General features: G+C 35.4%; 1 protein-coding gene across 2 annotated transcripts in view; it reads right to left on the reverse strand.

The window, feature by feature from the left end:
- Positions 1 to 18,370, reverse strand: part of adam28 (ADAM metallopeptidase domain 28) — a 56,937-nt gene extending 38,567 nt beyond the window's left edge. The window contains exons 1-9 of one of the 2 annotated variants that reach the window (XM_030144467.1): positions 18,074 to 18,370; positions 17,715 to 17,792; positions 11,894 to 11,982; positions 11,039 to 11,115; positions 9,309 to 9,387; positions 9,020 to 9,096; positions 5,040 to 5,223; positions 4,878 to 4,940; positions 4,651 to 4,722 (exon numbers count right to left, since the gene is read on the reverse strand). In XM_030144467.1, the coding sequence (XP_030000327.1) occupies positions 4,651 to 4,722; positions 4,878 to 4,940; positions 5,040 to 5,223; positions 9,020 to 9,096; positions 9,309 to 9,387; positions 11,039 to 11,115; positions 11,894 to 11,982; positions 17,715 to 17,772 (699 nt within the window). In that variant the 5' untranslated portion in view covers positions 17,773 to 17,792; positions 18,074 to 18,370. Of the gene's footprint in view, positions 1 to 4,650; positions 4,723 to 4,877; positions 4,941 to 5,039; positions 5,224 to 9,019; positions 9,097 to 9,308; positions 9,388 to 11,038; positions 11,116 to 11,893; positions 11,983 to 17,714; positions 17,888 to 18,073 lie in introns of both variants that reach the window. The other variant, XM_030144466.1, reaches the window with a different exon arrangement.
- Between the last annotated feature and the right edge of the window lie 1,503 nt (positions 18,371 to 19,873).

Consider the following 19,873-nt stretch of genomic DNA (forward strand, 5'->3'; position numbering starts at 1 on the left):
GGAAGAATAATGGTCACAGAACAAATTTTACCCCACAAAACTCCACCTTGTGAATGAAAATGAACCCATATGAACTCTGGATGGTAGCCAAAAAATCTTCTCTTCCCTCCACTTGCTCCCGGTCCACCATCATATTGATTTTAAAATTTTAATGTTTGTTTTTAAAGCTTGAAATGGTCTGGCTCCTCCCTATTTATCTGAGATTTAAACAGTTTACCGCCCCAGCAGAGCCCTCTGATCGTCCTCTCAGATGGTTTTGGATGTCCCCACGTCCCGATATAAACAGTGGGGTGACGGTTCATTTGCTGTTGCTGCTCCAAAACTGTGGAACTCGTTGCCTCCTGACTTGCGAGTCCTCACTGACCTGCCCCTGTTCAAGTCCAGGTTAAAGACTCACCTGTTTAGACTGGCTTTTAACCCTTAGCACTGAGACGTTATTAGGTTTGACTCTGTGGTCTCTTTTATCAATGTGTGTTGTTTCCTGTTGTTTTATGCATATTTACGGTACTTGATTAACCTGTTTTTTATCTTATAATTTAATCATGCTTTTAGATGTAAAGCACTTTGGGCTTTGTTATGTTGTTGTAAAGTGCTATAGAAATAAACTTTGATTGATTGATTGATTGATTGAAAATGGACATTTGGAAGACGATCAATATGAACCAAATTTTATCTCATTTGGCCTATTATTTATGTCCAAAAAACTGATTTTCAGCTAAATCGCCCCCATTTGGATGCCTTACAATACTCAGAGAAGCTGAAATCGATGGGGTTCTTCCACTAGGGGTTCACTATGTTGGTTATCAAGGGAGAAGAAATCCAACCAAATCTGTCCTAGTTATCACATTCACATGAAGGATATCCAGCGGTGGTGGCATTCGGGGTAAAACCATTATATCCATGAGACTCAATTTCGGGGATATAATAGTAGTGAAAGAGTCACAGTTTGATTAGCTTTAGTTGCCATTGATTTGTTACCTAAACATGAACCCTTAGTGGATTCACTGTATGTTCCTTTAGTCTTCTTTACATTATTTTCTTTACATTATATCCAATTATTATGGGGCGGTCATGGCTCAGATGGTAGAGTGGGTCGTCCAATAACCAAAGGGTTAGCGGTTCGAATCCTGCTCAATCCATGTGCTGTTGTGTCTTTGGGCAAGACACTTCACCGTCCTTGCCTCCAGTGCCACCCACACTGGTGTATGAATGTTTGATGGTGGTCGGAGGGGCCGTAGGCGCGAATTGGCTGCCATGCTTGTTGAGCCGCATTATGTAATAAATTCCCATTATGTAATAAAAGTTCAAGATGTAATAAGAATGTCACGTCATCTTGTAATAAAGCCGCATTATGTAATAAACTGACGCATTTTGTAATAAACTACGTCAACGCATTTTGACACATTTTTATTTTTTAAAAAAATGTAATAGCATAGTTCATTATGTAATAACAATCCAAATTAATATAATTTCAGAGCAATTTAGAAGAAATTAGTCACAGGAGCAACAGGTAATGTAATCAGAACTTTAACCACACAGTTTAAAGATGAAAATAAAAATGTGTCAAGTGCATTTTGAAATAAATTTCTCAAATTGTAATAACTTACAACATAATGCGAAAAAATTTACTACATGATGCATTGAGGTAGTTCATTACAAAATGCGTCAGTTTATTACATAATGCGGCTTTATTACAAGATGATGTGACAATCTTATTACATTTTGAACTTTTACTACATAATGGGAATTTATTACATAATGCGGCTCAACAATGCTTCTGTCAGTCTGCCCCAGGGCAGCTGTGGCTACAGATGTAGTTGACCACCACCAGAGGGAGAATGTGAGAGCGAATGAATAATGGATGAATAATCTGTACGCGCTTTGAGTATGCGTTCATAGAAAAGCACTATATAACTCAAATCCATTATTATTCATTATTATTAATTATTATGAGCTGAATGGGATGGAGGGAGGATGTGAGTCCCTTTTTGTGCTTGTGAGCCTTTCTTTCAGTTTTCATCTCACAGACCAATTTCTGTTGTCGCCTGTGTTGTCTTTGTCGTCTTTATCATCATCTTCACGTCGCCTTCACAGTTTTGAGAGATTTTGAGTTTTGAATTTTTGCGGTTTCAAGTTTCTGTTTATTCCGTCATCATCCATCTTACAGAAAATACAAACAATGAGGGCAATTTTAAGTCAACCGACTGTGAATTATGTACATTTTTGACAAAGTTCTCCAAATATAGTTACTTTTGTGCACTGATAGGAAGTCATATATAAACTTTCATTTGGGTCCATGACCTTTGACCTTTAGTGACCTTGAAAGGTCAAACTTAAGGTTCCCAATGTCTTGATTTTAACAATCTTCTTCCTCCTCTTCTTTCTCCTTTCAAATCTTACAGGGGTTGGACAAAATAATGGAAACACCTTAAAAAATCAACAAAATATAATTTAATATGGTGTAGGTCCGCCTTTTGCGGCAATTACAGCCTCAATTCTCCGAGGTATTGATTCATACAACTTGTGAATTGTTTCCAAAGGAATTTTAAGCCATTCTTCAGTTAGAATACCCTCCAACTCTTTTAGAGACAATGGCGGTGGAAATCGACGTCTTACTTGAATCTCTAAAACTGACCATAAATGCTCAATAATGTTGAGGTCTGGGGACTGTGCCGGCCATACGAGATGCTCAACTTCATTAGAATGTTCCTCATGCCATTCTTTAACAATTCTAGCTGTATGGATTGGGGCATTATCATCTTGAGGTGAAGGTGTTTCCATTATTTTGTCCAACCCCTGTATATGTAGCTTCCTCAGGACAATCTCTGCAAAGTTTGTTCAAAGTTTTGAGAGATTTTAATTTCTGGATTTTTGATGAATTTTTCAATCATTAAAAATTCACCTTCACTTATAATGGGCCATATTTCCATATTTTGATGGCTTATAACATGGAAACAGTTAGAGATATCAATATAGTTACTACTGAGCACTGATAGAATTCATATATGGACTTTGATTTAATTAATTGCGTTCTCCTCCAGTGAAAGTACCACCCACTTCTATTGGGAGGTTGATCTCCTGCATCCAAACCACAGCAAATAGAACAGAACCTGACAACCTGACACAAATTTAACTGGTTATTGATTCTTGATAGAACATGCCGGTGAGCTACAGGGCCATTAGTCCTATTTTTAGTTATTGTATTTACTTGTTTTCTAGAAAAAAATGTCATATTGATTTTGATTTTTGGTTGAAAAAATCAAACATCAAACATTTAGACCACAGGTGTCAAACATGTGGACCGGGGACCAAAACCGTCCTGCCAAAGGTTCCAATCTGGCCCACGAGATGAATTTACAAAGTGCAAAATGCAAAAATTACCCTGAAGATATTAACAGTCAAGGGCATCAAACTCAAAAATAACAGCATAATAACCACAAACAATGACTCCAAATGTTCTTCTTGGTTTAATGTGAGAAAATAACACTGGTCAACAACAAATTTATTGTTTAAGTTTTTTGAGCTGATTTAGGATAATTTTGGTGTGCTGAATCCAAAAATCACATTAATTTTGCTCAATCAGGTCAACTTTCTGAACTGTGCTACATATTGGCTTTTTAACATTTTTGCTTACATTTATGGGCATTTTCACATCATATGATACAAAATTCTTTCATATTTCATGCAATAAATAAGTTCTGAAGATTTTACTTTTGCCAATTTATGATTAATGTTTTTTTTTATTATTACAGGTGAATGAAATGGCTTCGACTAGAAGATCTTGCAAAAATAAGACTGACGTATTCTGCTACATCTGCGGTGAATACACCATTGTACCTGTTAGGTACAATGGTGTTTTCTCTTAAAACCTATTTTGGGTGAGAACTATATAACAAATCAACTGATAAAGTCACAAAAATGTAATCAATTTTATGAGAAGATCGAATTTTTCAAAATCAAATTAGCAAAAAAACCTGACCTGATTGAGAAAAACAGATGTCATTTTTGGGTTTAGCGGTGCAAAATGGTCCTAATTCAGTTGAAAAAACCTAGACAACTTGCAAAAAACATTTTTTTGTAACCCAGTGTAATATGACATTATGCCTATAAAAAAAAATGGCAACACCAATTTACTGCAAAGAACATTAAATTCTGATATCCTTTAACAATAAAATGTCGATAACCTGAACAAATATGAACAACCTGAAATGTCTAAAGAAAAATAAGTGCAATTTTAACATTATTCTGCCTGTTTTATACCTTGGTAGATCTGTAATGCACATGTATTAATCATAAGTTGAGGCAGAATATTGATCAAATTGTATTTGTTTTTCTTCAGAAATTTCAGGATTTTTTTCAAGTTATTCACACTTTTTTTGTTTTGGATAGTGTATAAAATGGAAATAGTTTCATCATTTAATGTTATTTTCTGCAGTTGTCATTATTTATAGGTTATTATGTTATTATTTTACTGGTCCGGCCCACTGGAGATCAAATTGGGCTGAAGAAAATGACTTTGACACCCCTGATTTAGACTGATCATTCTGCGGCGACTAAACATGGTGAATATGTGTGGAATCACCATCTACTGAATATATGTGATCAGGACATAGGAATTTGCCACAGGAACATGCAAGAGAACACACTCACCATGTTGACAAAGTTGACAATTTCAAATATCCTCTTTCTCAGCTCCGTCTGATCTTGCTTCATCTTCTTGTACTAAAAGAAACCCAGTCATATCCTGTTTCAGCAGCTGTGTCATCATATTCTAGCCGCATTACTTTTTGCACAGTGTTTATCACAGATGGCAAATAAGGTCAAATTATCGTGTTTTTTTCTGTTTTCCAGAGTAGTTTTCCATGTGTTTAACTTACCACTCGGTTATCAGCAACAAGAAAGAGCTCAAGGTACTTCTGCTGTTGGACAATAGAGAGTCCCTGGAGGATGGAAAATAACAGATGCACACTGATCATCCCTGACTATACATACATGAGTTATTTTTGTTTTTTCAGGTGTAAGGATAGGGATGGTGTTACCGCTGATCGTGAGCGGCTGCGACTTGTGGGCGGCTCAAAGTCAGTGCTCCAGCTGGTGTTGGTGACACCGCACACTGCAGGTTTGTAATTCTTTTCATTGAACGGCGACACAGCATGTTCCCCCTCATCGTCTCCAGACAGCGGCTCGATCAGGTACCTCTGGGCAGATGTTCTGAAATATCCCCTAAAACCAAAAGGATAAAACTTACACTTTTATTTCTACATATAATTCTTTGGTCACAGTACGTACATCAATGAGCAGAGCTGAAAAAGGCAACATAAAGCACATAACTGATATGAAATATAACCTACGAATGCAATGATTTTTTAATTAATCTTATATTTATTTTTAAAAAGACACATTCAGTTCTTTAACCCTTTCATGCATGAATTATGAGAACCTCAATCAAGAGTTTTTTCCTGAGTGTTTTTATTCCTCTTTAGGCATTAAAAAAAAAAACAATGCAATCGAAAATCTTTTTTATGAACCTATTTTTTATGGAGTTGCAAAAATGTCCACTCAGCTGGACACCATGCATTTAATTTTTGAAGCAAAGAAATATATATTTACTGATAAACTGTGTGAAAACTATGAAATAAAAACATTTTTAATGCTGCTAATCTGATGTTTTCTCACATTTTAATATACTCTAATACTAATCAGTACTCACTTCATGGAGATATAATATGCAAAAAAACAAACAAACAAACTTTGTTTAAAAAAAAAACTGTTAATTGCAGTCTAATAACAATAACAGGTAACTGATTTACACTGAAACGTTAGTGCAGATCAGGTTTATCAAGAACAGCAAAGTTACAGTAATGGTATGAATTGCAGTGTATTATGGGATGGTGGATAAGCATCCACTGTTTTGGCTGATATGGAACTAAAACAACAAAATCCATGAATATACAAGAGAACAGCTGCAGAATAACTTTCCACTTTAAATAAATAAATAAATAATTAAATAATAATAATAATAATAATAATAATAATAATAATAATAATAATAATAATAATAATAATAAAATAAAACAAAATAAAATTAAAATCATTAAAATTAATAATAATAAAATTTAAAAAACGCTGTCCACTGTAGGGACCACTATGTATGAAAGGGTTAAATTGATGCATTTCAAGCAGGTTAAAGCATGCATATTGACAACACAGCACACAACTACACAGTATTAAATCACCTGCTGATCATTTTTTCAAGTAATTATTTCATATATTACTGAATATGAAATAAACTAGTGTGAGGCAGCTTCAAAAAGTTCATAGAAGAACAATATAGCTTTGACTTGGTGTAAATTGCATGGACCTCAGTTTTACACAGATGGACTTGACCTCCTAAGATCCAGCTATGGGTTTTCTGTCCGCATTTATGTGGACAAGAGTTTCACAACTTTATATTAAAAAAAAAAAATAGAAAAGGAAGCTGTCCATCACAAAGGGCATATCATAAAAATTTTAAAAACTGCATCTGAAAAAGCTGTTGCATCATGATGTTTCCAGTATAGACACTTGTACTTTGCTGACATTTCTTGGGTCTCAGGAGGTTAAAGGCTGGTATTACTGCTTGCAGAGGTGCACTGACCTTGATGGAGCATATGTTAAAAATAAATTTAAATCGTGTTTTTTCCAACTGTCCTTTATCTACAAATGTTTTGAGGCCTCCTTGTCCCACACTGTGTAATTCCAGCTAAAATTTTTAGTATTGTAACTCTAAGGAAAGTTGGAAAAACTCATGTCTGTAGTGGCACAAAGAAAACCTTTTCAATAATAAACCAGAACAAAAATAGTTGCTGATTAATTTTATGTAATCAATAACTGATTGAGGTCAGTGGTGGATGGTCCATAGGCTACTTAAAATTAGTTGTAGAAGAAGAGCTGTTTAAACATATTCATATATAAATGCACACAGAAATATGTTGTTTTTTTATAGAATACTCATCCAGTATCTTGTAGTTCATGTCATCATTTACTGAAGTTGTTTTTAACTGTATTTAGTTCATTTCTGTGTAAATATATTCACTTCCTGGTTACAGGCCACTGTTTAGATGAGTGTGTGTGTGTGTGTGTGTGTGTGTGTGGCTTCTTAAACTTTTGTGGATCATGTGATCATGGAGGGTTAAAGATTCACTCCTCGACAGTTTTTTGATGCCTGTGGCCAATCAGGATTGTTTCATTTCTTTGTCCTTATGTGATTGGGTGATTTTTACTGTGTCTCCATGTAGCCTAGAGCAGTGGTTCTCAAACTTTTTACAGTGGAGTACCCCCTGAAATATATTTTTTAGCCAAGTACCCCCAACTCTTGCATCAGCATTTTTGATTGAAAAAAATGAGGCAAAATTTGTTCCTTTGCCAAAGGTGACTGTTTTTATTTTTAAAAACATTGTAAATAAACAACATATATTAAACTTTAACATATGTTTAAATTAATAAATTAAGTACATTTTTTTGCAAAATATAAACTGAAAAGTGCCCTCTTTCATTGATAAGAAAAATCAATTGAATAGTCAGTAATTAGTAAATGAACCTTTCATCAACAAAAAAAGTATTACTTAACTGCTCAAATAAACTCATGTTGAATAAGAATAATAGAAATGTTTTTAAAATCTTATCAAAGCTTAAACAACATGACAGACAAAAATAATTTAAAAATAAAAATATTGAAATGAAATAAGGTCAGGAGAGTCAATTTTATTATAGGAATGTATTTACTGTGTTTTATATTTCAGCATTAATTCTCATCATTACACCGCCCCCCCCCCCCCAAACGGGAGGCAAGGAGTATTGTTTTTTGTTGGGTTTGTTTGTTTGTTTGTTAGCAGCAAAACTATCAGCTGAATTCAAACCATATTGAGTTTATAGACTGCCAGTGATGCAGAATAGATGTGGTTACATTTTGGGAAAAATAGGTAAAAGTTAAAGTCTTTGATACATTTTTTAAATCTTTATTTCTTCCATTTACTTGTTATGGGTGAAATTTCAAATGTCTATAAAAAAAAAAAATCAGTTTGTGTCAATTTACTTCAACCTTGGCACATATATAGAGGTAATTGATATGTTGACATCAGCTGGATCGATGCCAAAATAAGCTATAATATGTGTGAGGGGCGAGGTTTGTTGTGCCTGGCACCACTTGTTGAATGTTTTTTTTTTTTTTTTTTTTTTTTAATATCAAGTACCCCCTGGGCTTCTTCCAAGTACCCCAGGGGGTACACATACCCCTATTTGAGAAAGTCTGGCCTAGAGTGACATACAGACACTTTGAGTACTCCAGAACGGATACGAATCAGATCATTTATCCGTTCCAGATGTCACAGGTAACAAAATACAACTCTTTTCAGGCCATTACACTTCAGTTTAGCCTCCTCCACCTCTAGGTTTTACATAAAGACTTTAATTTAATGGAATATTTTTATTTTATTTATTTAACCTTTATTTACCCAGGCAAGCAATTAAGAACAGATTCTTATTTACAAATGCAGCCTGATCAAAGAGCAATGGCTCCTTGAGGGGAAGGGGGTGAGGAGGCTAAAAGTAAGAAGTAAAAACAAGGTTAAACAATTACAAAAGCAAATAGTTAATAAATAAATACATTACAACAATGACAGTGAGAATATGAGGCCAAATGCTATTTGGCAGCTATGATGGTAATATAGAACCTCACCTTAATATCTGAGTGGCGGTCAAGTGGATAAGTTGCAGGTTTGCCACATGGGATATGTGTGTTTGAGTCCTTATGAGGAACACTATTTTCTTTTATCCCAAAGGAAAATTAAAAACTATGACAAGTATTATCAGCTGACTGAATCATTAAAAGTTTGACGCTGTGTATAAACCCATGACTCCTGTGTTCATACTGTCTTGTACCCAGACTTCTGGAAGTAGTGGCTAATAGTGTGAGCTCTTCTATGTCTGATTCATGTTTTTTAAAAAAAAAAAGAAAAAAAAAAAAAGGCAGAAATCTCACCTGAGTCCATCACATGTACTGATACTGACAGACGATGCGCTGTCGTTTACTATCTTCCCCTGGTAGTAGCAGTGATCCTGTTGAGGAATGAGATGGATGATGGGGATGGATGCATTCACAGGCTTACGATTCATCAAATCTGACATTTTCATGGAATTTGATCTGGAATCTAATTTATAACTAGGGTATAACACATTTTCTTAACAAAACACAGTCATGTAACATATGATTTATGTCCTTTTGTCATAAATGAGGAAGTGAATTTAGCTTAGAAAAGCACTGTACTCACAATATCATCCGGAGTTGTGGTGACTCGAGTTCCGTCCTGTAGGTAATGTGTCTCGGTGTAGTCCTTGGTGAGTAATTCGCTGATGATCGAAAGGCAAGAATGAAAGAACAATGTGCCATGTCACATGAATTAGCCTCGCTGATGTTTTTTCGAGTTAGTAACTTTTAACTCACTGTATTTCTCAGTCAGAGGATGAATCACAACATTTCTAAACACAGTCACACATTTACAGTACTTAAGCCCTAAAAATATCACCCAGTCATTAGATCATCAGACATTGAATGCACCGTAAATGAAAAACAGTGACTTTACATCATGGCCTGGAGCTGAGCTGTTAAAAGTGACAAACTGCAACATTGGCAGTTTTATATGGGTTTTGTTTATTGCGTTTCGTTCTTTTCTTTCTCTGCCCTTATTTCCTATCTCCTCATGACTACCACATTGAAACTCAAACTGGAAGGGTACGAATACCTCTGCACAGGCCCCACAGTCCCATAATTATTAATATTATTAATTAAATGTTAAAATAAAGGAAGGTCTGCACAACCTGTGAGCTCCCAAACCATTTATTTAGTGACGTTTCGGGCCGAGGCCCTTCATCAGACTGAGGACAGACAACATTACACAGGTGTTTTATATGCAGCTTCTAATCACAGCACATGACCTGCGTTATATGTCATTTTTGGAATAACAGAAAAAAGTCTATTAAAACTTTTCAAACTTATGATCAATTATAAGTGATCAAGAGTCAAACATTTCCAAGTATCCACAAATACAAAATACACAGGTGTTTTATATGCAGTGTCCGACCACAATAGCACGTGACATGCAATATACGTCATCTTAGAAGAGCAGAAAATAACTTATTAAACCTTATCATACATACAATCAATCATAAATCATAAAATGTTTCAAATGTCTACAAATATACAGAATTTTTAGTGATCAAACTGCTTTTGACTAAATAAATGGTTTGGGAGCTCACAGGTTGTGCGGACCTTCCTTTATTTTTTCATGTCCTACTTTTTGGGATCCTGCACACCTCTAATTTTGGATGTGCGTGTCGTTTACCTTTTTTCATTAATTAAATGTTAAAAAATGGCCAAAAAAAATCTGCAATTTATTTATAGATCTGCTCCAAATTGTAGCGGTGTCTTTTTGGCCCTGGTTTAATCAAAAGCCTGACAAATAAGCAAAGAAAGACATGGATGCCTGCAAAATGTCATTGAGCAGAGGTGAATGTGATATGAAAACAGAACTATAGTGCAGATTTTCTGAAGAAAAAATGAAGTGAAATCAGGAAGTTGGACTGAGAGAGTTTGAAATACTGAACAGATGTCCCATCATGTCGAGACCGGCTTTTGCAACTAGATTCAATGAACTTATAACCGTCAACGTTGAGAAAACGCATGTGTTGAGGTACTCGAAGTAGTGTGACTCGAATGACAGTGTTTTTGATTTAATATTTTTTCTGTGAGAGAAAAGAGCAGGGTGTCCTCTATGTTCTGAACATCCTTGAAGATAAGCAGGTGCATAATCTCACAGCGGAGGACGACCTTGGTAATGTTACATCACATCAGAAAAGTGTCTAAAAGTCTCAAGGTTTGCATGGTGCGCTCTGCAAATGGCAAAGTTTAAAACCCTCTCTCATATTCTGTTTCTGTTCACCCTTTTTAGTAACGCTTTAAAAATGACCTTTTAAATGAAAGGAGAAGCAAACAGGAACTCACTTGTTCTTTTCTAGATGCATTTCAATATCTTGTCCTCCCAGTCTCATTGCGTATTTAATAGTCTTCGGCCTGAGGTTCTGTGGGGAAGAGAAATATTTGACATTTTTACCACGCCTTATATCACAGGTGTCAAACTCATTTTAGTTCAGGGGCCACATTCAGCCCAATTTGATCTCCAGTGGGCCGGACCAGTGAAATAACAACAGTGGAAAAAGTAAATTTACATTATGATAATGTTTACATCTACAACGTTTCCTTAAAAAATCTGAATAACATCAACAACCTGAAATGTCTTAAGAAAAACAATTGCAATTTTAACAATATTCTACCTCAGTTTGTCAGTTTATCATTTACACACGTACATTACAACTTACATTACAATTACAAATACACAAAACATTTAATAACATGCAGAATATTGGTAAAATTGCATGTACTTCTCTTAAGACATTTCAGGTTATTCACATTTTTTAGGATAGCTTGTTAATATAAACATTTTCATGTAATTTGACTTTTTTTTTTTTTTTTTACACTAAAACAAAGACAAAATCTGCAGTTTTCATTATTTATAGGTTATTATGATAATATTTTACTAGTCTGACCCAATTGAGATTAAGTGTTCTGTATTTGGAACCTGAATTAAAATGATTTTTACACCACTGATTGTGTAATTCATCTTACGCTCCGGATCGGACCCTTTGGCGGGCCGGATTTGGCCCCCGGGCCTTATGTTTAACACCTGTGCCTTATATTAATGTGCTTACTAAGACAGAATTCATGCATGTCCTTTATTTCTGCTGCAGCCGTCTTCATTCTGTGCATAAATATTATTACATCAACGTTCATGCAACATACCTCTGCATCTCTTTTTCTGACTGTGTGAAGTCTCACAGGTCGAACCACCTCATAGTCTTTCCCCTCATCAAACTCAGGACCGTGGCTCTCTGTGGAGATGTGATGGGAGCGGTCAGTTTAACATTACAGTGTTGCTGGATTCTCACGGTTTCTCTAAATCAGATTAAACATGTGACTAAACATGTGTCTACAGCCGCTAAGAACAAATCCAGATTGTACTTCTAAAAGGTTGCCTCTAAGATTGCAGCTTGGATTTTGGAAGCGCTGTTTTGTTTTTTTTTCCCCAAGATAAGATAAGCACATTAGTGGTTAAATTAGGATGAATATTCAGCAGTATCTCACATATGCAGAAATCATGTGGTTTTCTGACTCAGCCGTCCGCCCTGGCCTTATCTAGGATTCTGTGGCACCATTACTGAAGTTACTTAAGCTGTTTAGGTAAACATGGACTGTGGTAAGCGTGTGAACAAACAGCTAAACTTAATCATCTTTGTCCTTGATGCAGAAATTACACTGATATCCTTGTTTTCTTAACCCATAAAGACCCAGTGCTAATTTTATGTCAGTTCCCAACTGAATGTCTCTTTATATTCTGCAGATGTTTTGCCTGACACACCTTATCTTCATCCTGTGGGCAATTTTTTTGCAAAGTTGACTTTGGAAGGTTTGATTTGACAATGTGTTTTTATGTACTGAAAACTTATTTTCATTTTATGTATGAAAGTTTGTATCTGTAACTATTTAATGTACTGCTGCCCATCTCGGCCAGGACACTCTTTAATCTCAGAGGTTATCCTGGTTTAATAAAGGTAAAATAAATAGATTAAAAAAATTTTTTGGATGGAATACATCATGCCACGCAGACCGGACTTTGATGCTTTTATTTTTGTTTAGAAGATTAAATATAGTAAATTCAATAACTGCAATTCACTCCCTACTTGTTAATGTTCTTTTTGTTTGTTTCATTGTTAAAAAATGGGACATTTAGACTAATATACTGTTGATGACATTTAAAATGAATATCTTTGTCAAAATTGATGCAGAATGTCAATGAAAAAGTGAATTAAAAAAAATAATAAAATTAACCTTTCTTAAGCATTTATTATAATATTAATGTCTGTGTTTTGCTTTTTTTTTTTGTTGTGAAAATCAGGTATTTTCCTATTTTTAATTTGCTGATCTTGTAAATGTTCATTAAGATCAGATTAAAGTTGAGGGTTATTATATCAAAAACAGAGAAAACTGAAGAAAACTTGAGGTTTTTTTTTTTTGTGGCAAAATCTATCATAAACTCAGTGTCTCCATCCACTGTCATTGATCCAACTCCATGGGTTTTCCTGGTGAATCAGTGTTGTCGAAGATGATGTTTCCACGGTAACTACGGAGCCTCTAAACGTCCAAATGGGTCATATCTGATGACCATGAAAAGATGGCAAACTGTATTTTACACCAATTATTTACATGTATTAATAGGATTAATGGATCAACAGGTATTAAATATTTTAGATCAGTAGATGATTTTCTTCAGTGGTGGATGTTTAGGTCTTTATGGGTTAATAACAATATTCGCGGGCTGTTGCTAACACTGGTCAACAATAAATTTATTGTTTAAGTTTTTTGAGCTGATTTAGGATAATTTTGGTGTGCTGAATCCAAAAATCACATTAATTTTGCTCAATCAAGGTCAACTTTCTGAACTATGCTACATATAGGCTTTTTAACATTTTTGCTTACATTTATGGGCATTTTCACATCATATGATACAAAATTCTTTCATATTTCTTACAATCTGAAGATTTTACTTTTGCCAATTTATGATTAATGGTTTTTTTAATATTACAGGTGAATGAAATGGCTTCGACTAGAAGATCTTGCAAAAATAAGCCTGACGTATTCTGCTACATCTGCGGTGAATACATCATTGTACCTAACAGGAATCAAGTCACAAGTTTCATAAAGTGTGCTCACCAATCTTATTTTGGTATTAATTATTATATTTTGTGAGAAGATCAAATTTTTCAAAATCAAATCAGCAAAAAAACCTGACCTGATTGAAAAAAACAGATGTCATTTTTGGATTTAGCGGTGCAAAATGGTCCTAATTCAGTTGAAAAACCTGGACAACTTGCAAAAAACATTTTTTTGTAACCCAGTGTAATCTTTTCAGATTAAATATGTTAATGTAGGAACTAGTGTTGTAGTCAAGACTGCACCAGCCGAGACCAAGACATTTCAGAGCCCAGAGGGTTCTTAGACCAAGACCAAGACTTTTAAAGGTCGAGACCAAGTCAAGACTAAGACCAAGGCAGGTCGAGACTGAGACAAGACCAAGACCAAGACCGTACATACAATGAAAAATGATTAGAAGAGTGGACACGGTAAGAATTCTCTATTTTAAGACTGATTTACAGAAACAGTAACAATGACAAACAGTCTCTGCACTTTTTTCAAAGCACCACAATGCAGGAAAGTGCAATTCTTTGTTTATTTTTGTGTCACAAATCCAGCATCCATCAACCGAACAGCAGCTGTTTCAGTCACAGAATTACAGCGTTAAAATGATGGAAACATACCAAGCCTGAATACAACGAAATGACAAAACACTCAAATGTCTTCACCATCCAAAACAAACCCATGAATATACAAGCCTTATTTTTTGGAACAGTTTTTGGTTCCATTTGGTTTTGCATGTGGTTTTACAGATATTATATTCTTCTTTTCTTTATTGCTCGCTGCTAGTGATGTCCCGTTCTGGATTTTTTTTGCTTCTTATCCAATTTTTTTATGATTAGTTTTGCCGATACTGATCCAATACCGATACTTTTTCCTATGAAATTTTGATTTTTCATTATTTATAGGTTATTATGCTATTATTTTACTTGAGATCACAATTCGGCTAAATGTGGAATCTGAACTAAAACAAATAAGACACCTTTGACTCTTAATAACTTTAGTATAATTTTTGCACTTTCTAAATTTATACTGTGGGCCAAATTAGAACCTTTGGCGGGCCGGTTTTGACCTGCAGGCTGTATGTTTGCCACCCCTGGACAGGTCCGTTCAGGGATTATATGGGGGGGGGGGGCTTCCATGCTGTTGCTGGGGAAACCGTAGGAAACAAATCAAGCAACCAATAACTGGTTGCTTTGAAATAGATCCTTTCCTCAAGAAGAGGTGGAATCCTTTGATAATCCATTTGGATTTGATTTTGTAGCATTTGAGAGTCTGACGCTGGGGGGATATTATTTGTATTTTTATGTAATTATTAAAAAAATTGTAGGCAGATATATTAGGTATGCAAATAAGACCTTGTAACAGTACACTGATTTGAGGTACCAGTTTGCCGAGAAGTTAAGTTTATTTGTTTATTTATTTTGTTCTTTTTATGTTATAAAAGATATGTAGCTTTCTACATTAAGAATATGTAAGGATTGTACATATTGTAAAGCTTGAAATATAAATATGAATAAAATTTTGTTCAAAAAAAAAAAAAGAAATAGATCCTTTCCCACTCTAATCAGTGGGCTTGAACAAATAAATTAACAGTGGTGATCTCAACCAGTCTCGCCTTAAAATCCAGAGTCTGCACAGTCCGAGAGTAAAAATGCACCTGAGACTGAGGAAAAAATAAAAAAGCAGCCTTGAGACCAAGACTGATCTTGAATACTACAACACTAGTAGGAACCTGAAGAGTGATAGACCGGATTGTCTTTTGGTTTCTGACCCCATTTGTATCCTGAGGGATCCTGTTTTGCACCTAGAGCCTAAGGTTGAGAAACATTGCTGGAGCTCTTTTTTTATGTGGAACTTTTCATTTGAGTGAAAGAAAATCCATATCAGTGGCTGTCTAAGACATATATAACCTACTGCAGGTTAAGGAAATGACTGAGTATGTCTTAAAATCTGCAGAGGAAAGTGACTAAAAAACTACTCATGTCATCTTTCACTGCAGGTTAAGATGCAGTCAGATTAGTGCTAAATACTTTCAGTACATCTTACATGCCCTCCAGTGTTTTTGGCTCTCCTCAAATACTTGTGCAACCAACCTGTAGAGTAATTATGGGATTTACTCTCAACTCCATTTAGTAACCTCTGACATGTTAATATGAAATGTGTACAGTATCAACACAGTCTCAGTTATCGGTGAAGGGATCCTTTGATAGCCTTTATCAGCAGTTGCACAAAAGCGTTTGTGTGTGAGACAGCATGTGTGTCTTTACACCAGACTGGACCAATGTTACACTATATTTTGACTGTGAAATGATCAGACTGTCTTCTTTAGATTAAATCACTCTAGTCATATTAAGGTTATTTGGTGGCAACATGAGTCTCTGTTATTTAGGTGTCTGTTCTGTGGTTCTGTTGCCTTTTTTTGCCTAGTTTCGTTAACACCCTCACCAGCCTATTCACCGGATGTTATAAGGTATTTATGGTACAACGATACTTAACACATACTAAAAACTCCTGATCAGGAAATGACTAAATCACACTGAGTCATTGTGGCCAGGTACGCAGTGGCACCTGGGTGGGTGGTGCCTTTGTTATGATCCAAAGTACAACTTCAAAACTGTGTCTCAACATCAGCAGTGTGTTAAAGTAACTCCAAGTCATTTTGCGTAACTTGTTAAGCACCGTGACCGAGTAATAACTGTATTTACAGTGTACAGCAGTATTTACACCAGTTGTTGCTTTTGCCAAATGTAACAAAAGTCGTCTGATGTCACAAGATGTATTTCCTTAAACCACACGTTTCACAAGCAAATACAAAACTACTCTACACTTATTCTTTTTATAATAATAATAATAATCTTTATTTATATAGCTCTTTTCATACATTAAAACTGTAGCACAAAGTGCTTTACATATCAATTTATTTATATCTATTATTATATATTATATTTATATTTATATCATATCTATTTATGTGAACGTTCTTCTAATTTCTGGTCCAAAATTGAAAATTATATCATATCTAAAAGTAACAATATAATAAATATAACATCCCAAAATGTAATTACATATTTTAAACATGATACTAACTATCTAGAATTTATTGTAAATTTGTTCATATTATTTGGAAAATTTCATATACATAAAAACAAATATACTAAAACACACCCACATTTTAAAATCTTCCTATTAGAATTTGAAAATTTTATTAAATCTTTAGAATTTATTTCTAATAAAAAAAGCTCTAACACCTTGGCTATTTATACACAATTCTTTAATACTGACTGAACTCTCTATTGCATGTATTTATATTTGTCAGATTTGTTATTTTTATTTATTTATTTACTTTTTTTAATACTATTATTTGTTTATTACGCTTTGTATCTTTAAATCGATGCATTATTTTCTTCAACTTGTCTGTTCAAATGCTTTTTCCTTTTTGACATGTTGTTGTTTGTTTAAATTTTTCTACTGTATACTCAAACGTTGCCAATAAAGTTAAAAAACAAAACAAAAACAAAACATTTCACAAGCAAATGCATTTGGCCAAACAAATATTTTGCTCCATAATCACTTATAATAAGGTAAATTTATTCCGAAACACATCACAAGTGAGTCAGATTCACTCCTCTAGTTTTGAAATAGTGACAAAAAACACATGTTGAGTTTAACTCTGAAAACTGTAATGTTGTTTTATATCTGCTCTTGTGGTTTAGAGCAGTTTTTTTTTTTTTTTTACCAGTGACACAAGCCCACATGACACTCCAAACACAAGTGAGAGTGCTTTGAATGAAGAGGCTAGACTAAACCTAGGCTTTAGTTATTAATTAGCCATTGTGTTGAGAGGAGGCAGCAGTATCCAGTGACTTACCTGAGGGCTTCAGTGAGGCATTTAGGATGAGGATCCACAATAGAAGCATACCCGTCATTGTCCGAGTGCAGACAGTCACTGTAACAGAGCAGATCCCACCAGCCTTTATGCCTTCTACCTGCACGCCGGGCTGCTTTGCTCACTAGACCACGCCTTCCCCCGGCCTCCTCGACCTGTCACAAGCACTTCCTCATTGACAACAAATTTACAGCTCGCACACAACAGGTCTGAACCCGCCCCTGTTTCCTCTAGGAATGGAGGAAGAATTCCACAGAGAGTGTTCTGGGCGAAGCTTAACTTGTAGTCTCCCACATTAACTTCTAAGTCTGTGTAATTCGTTGTAGTTTTAACAGTCCTACCTTTTTTTTTTCTTTTGCCGCGTGCTGGTTTCAGATGCTTCTTCTTCTTCTTCCTTTTTTTCCTCACAAATACCACAAATCAGCAGTTTGACTCCAGTTTAAAGCTGACTGACTCACTCATATGGTCATTTCCACAAACATCACCTGTCACACTGTCGTCACCCCTCGCCATGAAGTTTCACAACATCTGCCAAATAAAGACAGTAAACTTGAACTCCATCCGCCCCTCCGTCCCTCACCCACTGAATACATGCTTGGAGCCAGAGCAGAGATAGAGCGTCAGAAGACAATAAGTCCAATGTGTGTGCTCCCTCAGCGGCTGACCGGGACAATTCAGGACACGGAGTCAGTGTGTGGCTCAGTAGGTGGAGTTAAAGTAACCCAAAATGACACTATCGTTTATAGAAAGCGTCACTTTTTGTTGCTTTTTCTGCGACAAAAGTAATTCCTAATATGCTACAGATGGGGCAAAACCTCTGCACTTTTAACCGTCATCATCTCTGTGTTTTTTCAGTCTGTCCCTTACATGACACATAAATCATCCCGTGGATATTTAGGCATGTTTAGTATCACTTGAAAACCTACTTTAGTCATGCAAACACTGCCCATAAATTCTGTCCATGCATGTTTATGATACTCATTCACTTCACCATACTCCATTCATAAAGGGCTTGACCCAAACAAACAATCGTCCCTCTGTGTCAGTGACCAACCGCACTGAAAACCAAAGTCAGAATCTCTACTGTTGTTCTGGTTCTGCATTTTTGGTGAAACAACAGCTCGTCTCTCAAACGGTTCTTACTGTTCTTCTCAAGTTTAGTGCCTCATATACCAAATATACAGTATAAAGTAACTGAAGAAAGCAGGGCAAGAAAAAAACAGCTTTTGCCAGACTTAGAAATACAATGAAACAATACGATGTTAAAACTAAATGAGGGAAATTACAGTGGATGCGCACATAAAACTAAACTAAGGCAACAAATGACAAGGCATTTGGAGTAAAAGTAGAGCTATAAATGTTTCTTTTAAGAATATACATCATCATCAGGCAGACTGTCCCAACGATTACAGCCACGGCGGCTAAAGTCTGACATTCTCCATATTGTTGTTAAGATGTTTGAGACAACTTGGAGGCCAGGAGATGACCATGGTTGTTACTGTTTGTATTGCTGATACTTTCTTGTGAGGGTCTTCGCCACCTTCTTCTTTCTTGCCCCCCCCCCCCCCATGTCAGGTCCGGCATTGAAATGTGATTCAACAAAACTCATAATAAACACAGTAGAATGTCAAGGTTGAGCTTCATATACTTTGTGAAGTTACCCTTGGCAAAGCAAATTTGTTCAGCACCAAAAGGCAGCCAGACTACCATTCTGCTGTTAGGATGCTGGACAAGACAAGTTAAAAAAAAAAAAAAAAAAAAAAAAAAAAGAGAGAGAGAGAGAGAAAAAAGAAAAAAAAACCCCAACAACTTGGAGGCCAGGAGGAGATCTAAAAGACCATTTTCTGTCTGAGCGATAGTCTGGCATCAGGCCGTTTAAGTTAAAGAATCTAAAGTCTATCTTTTCTTCTGAAGCACATTGGGTATTTGTTAATGGTATGTTTATTTATTTACTTATTTACCCTTATTTAACCCTGTGGGTCAGTAGTTGCATACAAGGCAATATACAATACAGCAGGGGTTCCCAAAGTGGGGTACGCATACCCCAGGGGTACTTGGAAGAAGCCCAGGGGGTACTTGAAAGTTTTTTTGGAAAAATACATTAAATGAGTACTGATTAGTACTGATGTACTGAATACAAA

Source organism: Sphaeramia orbicularis, chromosome 9 (assembly GCF_902148855.1).
Source record: "Sphaeramia orbicularis chromosome 9, fSphaOr1.1, whole genome shotgun sequence".
Taxonomy (NCBI): domain Eukaryota; kingdom Metazoa; phylum Chordata; class Actinopteri; order Kurtiformes; family Apogonidae; genus Sphaeramia; species Sphaeramia orbicularis.